The sequence below is a fragment of the Callorhinus ursinus genome, unplaced genomic scaffold (assembly GCF_003265705.2).
Source record: "Callorhinus ursinus isolate GAN/ISIS: 27379988/994484 unplaced genomic scaffold, GSC_fseal_2.0 scaffold44, whole genome shotgun sequence".
Classification (NCBI taxonomy): domain Eukaryota; kingdom Metazoa; phylum Chordata; class Mammalia; order Carnivora; family Otariidae; genus Callorhinus; species Callorhinus ursinus.
The window spans coordinates 4157961-4171076 of NW_027397106.1; the positions used below are offsets into that span (position 1 = coordinate 4157961).

At 42.2% G+C, this 13116-nt stretch overlaps 1 protein-coding gene across 4 annotated transcripts in view; it reads right to left on the bottom strand.

Annotated features, from left to right (window-relative positions):
- The window catches only part of DIP2B (disco interacting protein 2 homolog B), a 216606-nt gene that overhangs the window by 15231 nt on the left and 188259 nt on the right, over positions 1-13116 (bottom strand). For all 4 annotated transcript variants that reach the window (XM_025883266.1, XM_025883264.1, XM_025883265.1 and 1 more), the window contains 7 exons: positions 12919-12999; positions 8499-8622; positions 6646-6767; positions 5292-5403; positions 3010-3119; positions 2179-2309; positions 379-547 (listed from right to left, as the gene is read on the bottom strand). In XM_025883266.1, coding sequence (XP_025739051.1) covers positions 379-547; positions 2179-2309; positions 3010-3119; positions 5292-5403; positions 6646-6767; positions 8499-8622; positions 12919-12999 — 849 coding nt within the window. The remainder of the gene's footprint in view (positions 1-378; positions 548-2178; positions 2310-3009; positions 3120-5291; positions 5404-6645; positions 6768-8498; positions 8623-12918; positions 13000-13116) is intronic.

Genomic DNA, 13116 nt, shown 5'->3' on the forward strand with positions numbered 1-13116 from the left:
TCCCTGGGTACACACACGAATGAGCTCCCCTGATCTTTGGGGCACACCCCAATCTCCACTACTCTGGGGCTGCAAATTTTCTCGGAAAAAAATCCTACTGGGGGTCATGGTTCTCTTTCATCTTTCCATGAAGTCACTTCCATTCAGCCTCCCGACTAGTTTCACCTTCCTCTCCACAAAGTAAGACTCAGATCCAGCTTTGAAAGAGCGCATTAAATTAGAAAGTGGAAGCAATAAAATTCCTGAGGTTTTACAAAATGTTGGCCGGCTAGAAAAAGGCAGGCAGATAGGCCTGGCAGGCCTGGCTCGGGTCTCGTCATGCGTGGCCCGTTTCTTTCAGGGCCCTTGGGACCAGGTACTTGTGTGGTTGCCTCTTACCTTTAGCACCTCCACTTGGTTTCCAAGCCCTTTGGTGCAGAGCTCCATTACTGAATAGGAGCAAAAAGTGTCCCTTATTTTGTACTGGTTGACAGTGGAGAGCCAGAGGAAAAGGTTGTTTTCTAACTCCATAGGAGGAATTAAGATGGACTGGTGACCTGAATAGACACTGCAATGAAGAAAGGCAAGAGCTGATATTATCAATTCATCCTAGACATCTTGATGTCTTAGAACACCATCCATTCAACAAATATTTACTGCATGTGAAGGGCTGTGTAAGGTCATATGAGATATAAAGGTCTAAGCATCAACCTTGCTCCTGTCCAACTCACAAGACACAATAACTAAAATAAAGCAGACTGGTATATACTGTAACTGAGATGTGAAGATCATAAAACCAAGATCATAAAAGAAGGAGCAAGTCATTCAAATTAGGAAACCTGGGGTGGGGGGTGGGGGCGGTGTTTCACTGAGTAGGTGTCAGTTGACCCGGAGCTTAAAGATTGAGCAGGAGTTTGACAGTGGCTGGAGGAAATGGGGGTGGGGGTAAGAGCATTCCAGGCAGAGGAACAGCATATGCAAAGGAAAAGAAACACAGAAGTATATGGTATGTTTAAAGTTGTCAGAAATAGCATTCTAGTATGAAATGCTATAGCACAGGATGCATGGGGGAGTGGTGAGAAGTGAGGCCAGAAGGGTTGGGGCCGAACTGTAAGAGCGTAACTATCATCTGAAGGAGTTTAGGCTTTCCCAGCAGGCAGTCGCTGTGGCTTTAAGCTGGGACAATCCCAGCACTAGGGAGAGGGACTGGAGACACAGACACTGGCGAGGGAGGGACAGGAGAGGTGAGAGATGATGAGGCTTGAATCCCGACAATGCAGTCAGGATAAAAAGAAAGGAATGAGGAGTCACATTTCATATGTATAGTTCGCAGCCATGAATCCTCAACTTCTTAAACCCGAGTATAGATAGAATCACAAAGAGCCCAAGGATCCTGTATTTAAAAAATACTGGAATTGTGGTTGCCAACTCTGGAGATCTAAGTTATTAGTAAGTCTGGGGAAGGCCCCTTAATTTGCTTTTTTAAAGACCCCGAGGTGATTCTTATGTACAGACAGGTTTGGGAACAACTGAGCCACAAAGGACACGACACTTAATTGGATCTGAGACGTACAGATATAGAAGTTGAAAATAATGCTCAAGTTCCTAGTTTGGGCCCCTAAGGTGAATGGTCCCACCCTGTCAAAGATGAGGACACACAAGGGGAATGCTGCGTTGTAGGTGTCTGTGAAGCATTCATGGGGACATCTCCCAGGGAGGTGAAAATGCAGGGCTGAGAGAAGGCTCCCTGGGAGGAGTGGGGACTTGCCATTCCATAAGATACAATCTGGACAAGAAAGACATGCTGCTTTCCAGGCACATGCCGTCATCCAATCTCATTATACTCCTTCCTGCCAAACCTAGGGGGTACATTCTGGCTGTCAAAGCACGACATATTTCACCCAAGTATCAACCTTTTACTTGGCTCTGCTTCTAATATAAGGATTACCGGATAGAGCAGAGAGCAAGTAATAAGATCACTCACTTTTTGTATGAGGCATAAAACTAACAGACAAGGAAAAAAAAAGGGAATATAACCAAAACTAAATGAACTTCAGAGATACATCAGGTGCACCAATTCTGGAAACATCAGCATTTTATTGAAAGATTACCAAATTAAAGGAGCAAAGGGAAGGATGAGATGGTGACAGCCCCAAAGACATCCCCACTCATTCTGTTTCTTTGCTTTTCCATTCCTACCTGCAGAGACACCAGAGTGCAAAGCCAAGTCCACAGTAAGGGTCAAGGCAGATAGCGATCTGCCGAGAAGAATACAACTCACACTGGAGCTTGATGGCTCTACAAAGAGCATTGACTGCAGAGTGGGACATCTGGAAAGGAGGGAACACAGAACAGGATGGAACTGGCATCTCCACAGGCAGAAAAAGCCCTAATGATAGTTTTGAAAAGTTTCAATTTCCCTCAAACTCCTCAAAATAATGTCTGTTTTTCATTGTCTCAAAAAGCCTATCTAAGTCTGGAGTGCCTGGGTGGCTTAGTCAGTTCAACGCTTAGTCTGACTCTCGATTTTGGCCCAGGTCATGATCTCAGGGTCGTGAGATCAAGCCCTATGTCCGGCTCCACCCTCAGTGCACAGTCTGCTTGAGATTCTGTCTCTCCCTTTGCCCCTCCCCACCCTCTAAAATAAATAAATAAATCTTAAAAAAAAAAAAAAAAGCCTACCTAGGTCTAACATAAGGTAACATATTTTTGTTCATTAGTTAATACTGAGTTCTATGAAATATGAATCTATGGTTTCTTACTGGCTTTAACTGTGACTCTTGTTATCTATTAGTTTCTAGGCCAGGTTCAGAACACTTCATAACACACATTCCTTAGGGTTACTTATTCCGGAAGAGCCAATGCTTTTATTTAAATATAGCAGGGACCTTTGATCCTCTGCCTACTGTCTCTGGTACAACCAGCTGGCCTCCACATCTGAAGTCCCTGGGGCAGTGGTCATCTCTATTTTTTGCAGACCTGGCATTTTACCAGCATCCAGAGAGAGTCACTATCTCCAGCCCACTCTACCTTCACTCCTGTCAGCATGCCAGTTGTGGAGACGCTAAAATCAAGATAGGCCAACATCTCAGGAGTGGGTGGTTTATACAGCTGAGGTAACCTTTTCCTGGGTAAATCATCTGCAATGAAAAGAGAAAAACCTGATGTCAGACACACTGGAACATGAAAATCATTGCTCTTCAACTGGTTTTCTAAGGCTTTGCTATGGACAAATATAGCTCCTGGGATTTGCTAAAGCTTTGGCTTCTCCTATTTAACCAAACAGCTCACGTATGTCACTCCTAGAAGTGGGTTGGAGTTGAGGACACCACTGGGTAATATAAACAAAGCAAATCTCCATCAGATAAATGTATTTACTAGAAGGTTGGTGAGGGGTAAAGTAAAAAGGGGGCAGAAGACATAACTAAGGAAGCAGATTGCTGGTGTTCAAATCCTGCTCTGCCATTTACCATCAGAGTGACTTTGGAATTATTTAACCTCTTTGTTTCTGTTTCCTTATAATACCTACCCTCATAGGATTGTTAGAGAGTTGATTCACATAAAGCACTTTTCAAACAACTCAAAAACTCAAAAAGCCTTAGTTGTTATTATGCTGGTTCCAAGTTAAAGTTCATTATTTATAGTTTAGTACATGCAATATCACTCATGGACAGCTTTAAAAGTTGTTTTTCTCCAAGTTAATACGGTAGGATTTTTAAGAATGAAAACCTAGAATTAGGGATTATTTTCCTTTGCTCGTTTATTTATATACCTCTCCCTTCCTCCCAAATTTGCTTCGTAAGTATGTCAAAACCAAGGATGTCAAGGCTGTCTCTGGCCCCAACCATGCCTTTTTAATGACTCCTATGGCTTTCTGGATCAAGAAACAATTCTGACTCTAAAATTTAAATCTCTATATTGTTGGGCGCCCATCTCTGGTCAAACCAAAGACTTTATCTATCACTTTCAACACACTTTTGTATAGGGTAGGGTCACTCGTGTTCCTACAGAAACCTTTCTGTTGTCTGTATCACAGCCCATAGTTCAGGTCTTCCTGAAATGCGACTGAGTCCAACAACTGTAGTAAGTCTACATGCATCATTAACACCAACACAGTCCATTTGTGTTATATATAACTGTGCTTACGTCCTTAAGTAACAAATGTAAAAAACTCTAGTTCAGCATCTGGCACATAACCACCACAAATACCTGCCATCCTGCATTTAAGCCCATACAAATGTTCCTGAGTTAGACAGACACCATGTGGTACTTACTGAAAACAGGGAGAAAGGAAATGAATGGTTAAGAGTCTGGGAATGGAGCCAAATCAACCGGGTTTGAATTTTAGTTTTGCTACTCATTTAACCTCCCTCTACCTCAGTTCTCCTATCTGTAAAATGAGGATAAAATTTACACCTTTCTAATAGGGTTGGTGTAAGGATAAAATTAGGCAATGTATGTTAAGTGACTGGCATATAGCAAGGGCTCAATAAAAGATGTTATTATGATGATTATGTGTGAAGTGCTTTACATTATGTCATTTAATCATTACAGCTCCATGAAGTGGTTATTAAAACTCCCACTTTATGGACAATTTTGCCCAAGTTAGTAGGGATACACGGAGAGTAACAGAGTATCAGGATTTAAATATCATCTCTCTGACTCCAAAACCCACTCTCTCCCCTCTACCACCATTCTCCAGGTATCCCCACATCTTCTCCCCCACCGTGCTTTATTAGCACGAACACCATCTACAAGTCATGTACTTTATGGTTTTTAAAGTACTTTCCTATTATGCTGCACTTGACATTCTCAAAAAATACGTGAGTCAGGTAAGGGTAGTTAGCATTTTAGGAAAGGGTAATCTCAGAGAAGGTTATATAGAAAATAAGTACTTGAGCTTGAACTAGAACCGGGTTTTCTGACTCCTAGTCCCATGCTGCTTTAACTAGATCACATCTAGAAGTCGAGGATCAGATCATCTCAAGATTTTATATGGCCTTACATGTACACAGTTATATTCTGCACAAAAACCTAACCACCATTTGAGGATGCCAAGAATAAGAGCAAGACACTTTTTTGTTTCAAGAGCTTTTAGCAAACTGTGATCTGCATCTTTGGATCTGGCTGCTGTAGCATCCAGTCCTTTGGTAACACAAGCGAACCAGATATGAAGTTTTGCTTCTGTCTTAGCAGGTGGAATGTGTTGCAACCTAAGAGCTGTATAAACATCTTTGGCATGAGAATCTAGGAGATCTCAGGGAATGAACGTTCTTGCTCCTTCAGTAGCTCTGGAGAAATCTCCCTTTCACCTGTGTCAATGATGGTTGGCCAGGTTTTCACGTCCACAGCTGCTGCTGCCTCTCGGGACCTCAGTAACCTCAGCAGGGTCTGTGTGGTGAGAATGCAGGCTGCTTTGCTGACCTAGAAAACAAATGGACAGAAATAAGCACCAGGAAGCTTAGTTCCCATGTGGCACCACAGGCTCTGGCTGCTGCTAAAAGCAAACTCATACTGGACTAAAAGCACACCATACTGCACAGGAAAGTATTTGTTTTTCAAAGAACACACAATAGCACAGTGGATGCTGATGCGTCCCCTACGTCTGTCCTTCTGGAACTGTGTAACACTGGACTGTGACTCAGAAGGATGGGCCTGTTCACAACACGAGTTATTGTAAACAAGTATTCTCAAATATTTCATAGTTAAAATCTCAGTGTGGATGCCAACATCTCTTGGCTTCCCGAAGACCGTGATAAAGTAAAAACATGGACGTTGGCTTGCGCGGGAACGAGAAGAGTCCGAGGCTCCTCTCTACAGGAGTTGGCGTTTGCCGCAGTCGAGCGAATGCACGGAATGTGCTAGGCCTAGAACATATCCCGAATTTGAGGGATGCGGAGCTGTCACGGCAACTAAGCTCTCCTTTCACACCGATACAAGGAAAACGCAAAGTGACCAACTTCCCCTCAAACTGTCAACAGCAGGAAACTCCCCTCCCTGCTGCTCTGTCCTACTCTGCAGTATATAAAGAGGGCATTCTGCTGAGCTGAACTTTGTAATCAAATCATCTATGGCGAACATGGCTTTTACAGCACAGGCTCTAGTTGCTGACAGAAACAAATGTTACACAAGTTAGAATTCTGCCTCTTTGCCGTAACATGAATTAGAATATGATGCAATACAGATTTATGTTACTTCCCTCAAATCTCATATCCTTGAGAAACTTCTATCACTCCCAGGGCAAGATCTGGATACCTTTTAATACTATGCCAAGTGACTTTATAGAACTAACCCAAATAAAAATGACCAACACTGGGGAGAATCCAGTTTGGCGTGTCAAATTACCTTGGCTACTGTGCAGAAAAAATGAGAACATTTTTTAAGAAGGGAGATAAAAAAAGTTTTATGGAGAATTACTAACGACAGCCTCACCTCCTTAACATTCATGATAAAAACACAATTCTGTACCTCACCAGTAATCACTTTCCCATATTCCTTCACCGAAAAATGCTAGTCATTTTGTTCAGATAAATGAAAAGGAGGTGGTTTTCAGGAGACAGATTTCACTTCCTGACTCAACAAAACCGGAAATTTAGTAAGGATCCTGAGTTGTCTGACTCTGGATTTTATGAGATGAAGACGAGGCAAGATACACTCGGTACTTACGTCAACAATCATGCGGACAGTGGGCAATGTGGCCGTAAGGTTCTGAGCGTGAGGAGGTCGGACAGTGACAGGTATGCACCCCGCGTACAGGCAACCATAGAATGCTGCTATTAACTCGATGCCTGCAAGACAAGAGTAACTTAGCTGCCCAGCATCACTCAGAAACTAAAAGGCAGATCTTCTAAAACCAGTTTATTAAATCATGTGTCAGATAGTTTACTATCATGATTTTAACACAGATAACAGCAGAAGAAATTTTTTAAATCGAGAAGGGACTGAATGTAAAGAAGGAAGCATATAAAACAACTTAAAAAATATAGAGAAGCCAAGAATAAGTAACAAGAAAGGAAGTCAAAAGTAAAGAAAACTCTTTTTTTTTTTTAAAGATTTTATTTATTTATTTGAGAGAGAGAGAATGAGAGATAGAGAGCACGAGAGGGAAGAGGGTCAGAGGGAGAAGCCGACTCCCTGACTCGATCCCGGGACTCCAGGATCATGACCTGAGCTGAAGGCAGTCGCTTAACCAACTGAGCCACCCAGGCGCCCAAGTAAAGAAAACTCTTGAAAGACACCTAAGGAAGGTATTTTGAAATCATTACTTGATATTGCTTAGAAGAAATAACTGCAGAAATGAGGTCTGGTAACTTAGGAAATAAAAGAATGGGGAAAGGGAGGGATGAGGAACACCTGAGCTTTAAAAAAATATTTGGAAAGGCTGCTGTGTGACAAGCGATTAGACTTCTGAGATGATGCTCCACCTGTGTGTGCAAGTTTTAGGGAGGCAAAGTGTGACTCAATTTGAAGAAGACTCTCCACTATCAGGACATGGAGAGTGGCCTTTTCAGGAAGTGCTCTGGTCCATCACCATGTCATTCACTGGTGGATGGAAGACAACCTTACAGGAGCACCATAGGAGGGTTCTTTTACCAGATGACCTTTTTTTTTTTTTAAGATTTTAATTAATTTATTTATTTGAGAGAGAGAGATACAGAGAGCGTGAGAGAGAGCGCACGAGCAGGGGTGAGGGGCAGAGGGAGAAGCAGACTCCCCGCTGAGCAGGGAGCCTGACGTGGGACTCGATCCCAGGACCCCGGGATCATGACCTGAGCCGAAGGCAGACACTTAACCAACTGAGCCACCCAGTCGCCCACCAGATGACCTTTTAAGTAGTCTTAGTATCAGTGTAAATAAAACAGTATAGTAAGAATCACAGAACAAAATGAACTAAGGGGGATGAAAGACCAGAGAAAACCAGAGATATGAGTGGGTAATGTGACGGAAGAGTACAGAAACGAAAACCTCAAATATTTCACCTAACATTTTTAATATTTACACCAAACTGTCATCAAATAATTCTGAGTCCCTCTTACTATGAAGAGAACATTTTTAAATTAAATGAGAGCCTGGAAGATGAAAGCAGCAATAACGAAGACTACACATCAATCAGGATATAAAGAAAGCAAAGTCAAAAGAGTTCACACATAATATTCTTTAGGAACTGGGTGAAATGGTCCCATTCCTGAACACTCCTAGAAAGAAAGCACCTCTTTTGAAGGTTCCAGAAGTCAGAGAGTCTTCACTTATTCATTCGATATTTACCATAGCACCAGGAACTATGCTACACAGTGGGAATACAAGAGTAAATACAACAGACACAGTCCCAGCAGAGCCATGGTGCTGCCCAACTCCAGGGCGTGAAGCTCGGTTCTTACCTTAGCCTGGGTGCCTGGGACTCCCAGAGCTGGGAAGTGCACAGCCTATGTGGGCAAAGATGGCGGCCCTCACTTCCTGGCCTCTCATACTCTGTAGCCTGGTAATGGAGCTTGAGTCTAGTTTACCAACCCAACACCTACCAGGTGGATAGAGCAACACCACGTTGTCTCCTGCATTTAGATGCCCCTTATCACCAAGAACTGATGCAATCCTCTCTGCTCGCTTATGAAGCTGAAGGCAACTGGCTGTACACACAGTAGTTCCCTTTAAATAGAAGAAAGTATAAGTGGGTCAAAACTCAGGAAATAAAACAGTGACAAGTACAACGTTATGTCGAAAAGGCTTGTGCCTTGGTAGATTCTCTTTAGCAAGTTATCAATTCCAGTGAAAATTCCCGTAGTATCGAAAGACGTGTGGTATTTCTTTTTCAATGCCTGAAGGTACTTAGGGAATATCAACATTAACTTAAATCAAACATACGTACCTATAGTCTTTCCTGTTTAAGACAGCTTCAAAAACACATAGGAATTTTTTATTTAAATGAGGAAGTAAGAATGGAAGGAAAATAAAGGAAATAAAACTAGGATGAGGGCTGGAGTCACTGCTGGCCATGTGGCCACGCGCATCATGTGCATTTGCTGTACGTCACACAAATTTGGCTCCGAGTATTCTCACAGCAAAGATGTAAACAAAACAGGAACAACGGAGTCCACTCGCTAATAATAAAGGTTAGCAGATCAGAAGATGGCCAGCTACTCCTGATCCTGAGAATAATTTCTCCTTGAGGTCTTCATCAATTCCTGAATGTCAATCCAAGTTTCACTGAGCTAGGTTTTTTGAAACCCTTTTGTGTGTAAAGATAAACCACACAAATATGAAAGTGCATAAAATATGAACGTACTGCATAATGGAAAATTACAAAGGAAGCATCGGTATAAGAACGGGCAGGCATGAAGAACGCCACTGCCAGGAGCACCAAAGCACACCCGGGGGTGCGCCCCCCCCCCCCCCCCGGCCTAGTCTCATCCTTTCTTTCCCTCCACACGTAACTGCTACTTTGACTTTTTAATCTTAATCACTGATTTCCTTTTCTTTATAATGTTACCACCCGTGAAAGGTTTGACTTTACAGAAATGTAATGTACAGTATGAGCTTCTGTGTTTTGCTTCTCTCTCTCAACATTAACAGTCATCTCTGCCGCAGTGCACGGGTGTAGTTCTCATTTTTGTTGCTGCATAGTATTTAACTGTACAAACACACGACAATTTATTCATCCATTCTGCTGCTGATCGACAATATCACTCTTATACATGTATCCTCATGTGTAAACACATGAGTTTTGGTAAAGGGCAGACCTAGAGATGGAATTCTGGGATCACCGCATATGCCTATCTCCAACTTCACTAAATAACACCAAATTATTCTCTGCCTATTGTGCTAATACCACCCTATCTTAATTATTGTAACTCTGTAACTCAAAAAGTCTCACAAGAAAAACAAGTTTTATTTTTAAAGCTATTTTAAAAATAACTTAAGTTTCTTTAATATAAAATAGTACATGTTCAATATAGAAAATAGAGACAAGTAAAATATAAGATATAACCACTATCAACATTTTGCTGTATATTTTCCTGGCTCTTAAAAAATGAGTATACATTATATGTAAATTCACATGCGACATTAAAAAAATGTTACCATATTATACTATCTGCCTGAAGCTGTGTATTGCACTGGTAAAGAATGTGGGCTCAGAAGCCAGCTCTGGGTTCAAATGAAAGAGCTAATTTCCCAGTCCCACCACTTACTAGATCTCAGGCAAGTTATTTTATATCTCCGGCCTCAGTTCTTTTTTTTTTTTTTTTTTAAGATTTTATTTATTTATTTGACACACAGAGAGAGCGAGAGAGAGAGAGAGGGAGAGAGCACAAGCAGGGGGAGAGGCAGACAGAGGGAGAAGCAGGCTTCGTGCATGAGCAGGGAGCCCGATGTGGGGCTCGATCCCAGGACCCTGGGATCATGGCCTGAGCTGAAGGCAGCGGTTTAACCAACTGAGCCACCCAGGCGCCCCTATTATTATTATTTTTTAAAGGTTTATTTATTTATCTGAGAGAGAGAGAGAGCACAAGTGGGAGGGGTAGGGGGAGAAGGAGAGAGAATCTCAAGTAGACGCTGCACTGAGTGTGGAGCCCTATGCAGGGCTTGATCTCACGACCCTGAAATCACGATCTGAGACAGAATCAAGAGTCAGGCGCTTAACCGACTAAGCCACTCAGGTGCTCCTAGATAGTTGATTATTTTACTGAAGTTTGCTATGTTATTCTTTACCACTTACACATTATGAATATTTTCTGCATAATCAAATATTCTTTTATAACACTGTTTTGAATGGCTGTATAGTATTTCATGCCATAATTTTATATGCCATAATTTACTTAGTCAACTGTCTATTGTTGGACAGTAAGGTTGTAACACTAAAATGGATATCCCTTTGGCTAAAGTCAGGGTTAGAGCCACAAGGCCATTTCTTATATCTTACAATATTCTTTTTGGCCCATGGTACAGTAGCAAACTAAAATAAAAACAATTTTCTGGGGGTGCCTGGATGGCACAGTCAGTTACGTGTCTGACTCTGGGTTTCAGCTCAGGTTGTGATCTCAGGGTCATGAGATTGAGCCACTGGGCGTGGCGCCTGCTTAAGATTCTCTCTCTCCTTCTCCCTCTGCTCCCCCATCCCCTGCACTCTCTCTCAAATAAATCTTTATTTTTTTTTATTTTTTATTTTTTTCTGGGCATGAGGGAACAATGTGATATGGTCACTAAGCTTTCTGATAGTCTGGGCTAATCCAAGGTAACATACTAGAATATACAGAAGAATAAATGAACTAAATGTCTTTGAGTCAACACATACATTATTTCTCTAACCAAGAAGCAAATTTAAACTTATGCTCTCTAACAAATACCTGGGGGCACGCCTGGGTGGCTCAGTTGGTTGAGCGACTACCTTGGGCTCAGGTCATGATCCTGGAGTCCCTGGATTGAGTTCCGCATCGGGGTCCCCGCTTGGCAGGGCGTCTGCTTCTCCCTCTGACCTTCCCCCTCTCATGTGCTCTCTCTCTCATTCTCTCTCTCAAATACATAAATAAAATCTTAAAAAAAAAATACCTGGGATACAGGTTTCACAGGGCTTTAACTGTAACCCAGCTTGGAAGTGGAGTGGCGAAGTAAGCTGGACTGACATTTTCTTACTGAAACTGAGGACCCTAATGAATCCACAGGCTTGGAGGGAAGCCCAATTCATTCAGGGTAGAACAAGGAAGTCAAAAAGTTTTCTATCAGAGCGCAATGGTTCTTTAGATTTTTAATGACTTTTCACAAGATGCGCAGCATACTCCCCTCATGAGGTTCTATCAGCAAATAAACTCTCAAAAGCGTTTGTATAAATTACATCAGAATCCAGGGGCGGCCGAGGCAGAAGGGGGCAACTTGGGTAAGTGGCCCAGGAGATTTCAATAGGCCCTATAGTGCTCCCCGATGGTGGGAAATACTGTTATATAACATTGTCACAGTACTTTTAGCCTCTGATTCAGCTGTTAAAACAAGTACCACCACATGCCCACAGAATGCCTAACTTAAAAACATAATATTCTGGAGCGCCTGGGTGGCTCAGTCAGTGAAGCGACTGCCTTCAGCTCAGGTCATGATCCCAGGGTCCTGGGATCGAGCCCCGCATCGGGCTACCTGCTCAGCGGGAAGCCTGCTTCTCCCTCTCCCACTCCCTCTGCTTGTGTTCCTGCTCTCACTATCTCTCTGTCAAATAAATAAATAAAAATATTAAAAAAAATAATATTCTGATGAACCATCCATTAGAAAGTACCACTTAATAAATTCTGAATAATTTTCAATTTGTTTTTTATCTGTTACCAATAAATCATTTAAGTATATAGTAAAAGTAACTTTGTTTCAAGAAATATTTATCCATGGGGCGCCTGGGTGGCTCAGTCTGTTAAGCCTCTGCCTCGGCTCAGGTCATGATCCCAGGGTCCTGGGATTGAGTCCCAGACTCCTTGCTCGGCAGGGAGTCTGCTTCTCCCTCTTTCTCTCCCTCTGCCACTCCCCCTGCTTGTGCTCTCTCTCTCTCTCTCTCTCAAAAAAATAGTAAATACAATCTTAAAAAATAAATGTTTACCTAAAGTCATTTGCTTCCTGGTGGAAGTCCAAGAATTAAAAGTCAAATTCGATTCAAAATGACATGACATAATGCATCCTATACATCTGCAGATCTATGGAACTGCACTGTTGGCTCCACTGTTCCTATCATTACTGAATAAAGGCGACTCGACCGTAACATGAGGAGAGCCAGCATTAGATAACACTCCAGGAGGTCTCGTTTCAACCTTGAAGTGATTGCACAATTTATCCTCATATGTCAAAACAAGAAGAAAGCAGTAACTCCTCCCTCAGAGTTGACAATGGAAATTTTCTGATGAAAGAGATCAAGAGTGCCTAAGATCCTCCCATAATAGTCATATGATTAGATAGATACAATTGGATTTTTAATACCTTGGCATTTAACAGCATGAAGAGTACATGGTCAGGAGTTGCCTGGGCTCGCCACTGTAAAATCTCCGCCAGAAACTGGTGCTGAAGTCATAAAGCAGAAAAAAGAATCAGGGTCAGTAACTTTGGAAAAGTTGGATAAGGCATCTCCCATCTACTGCCTGAAGCAAAAGTTCTGTCCTTGACTTTTTTATAAAAATC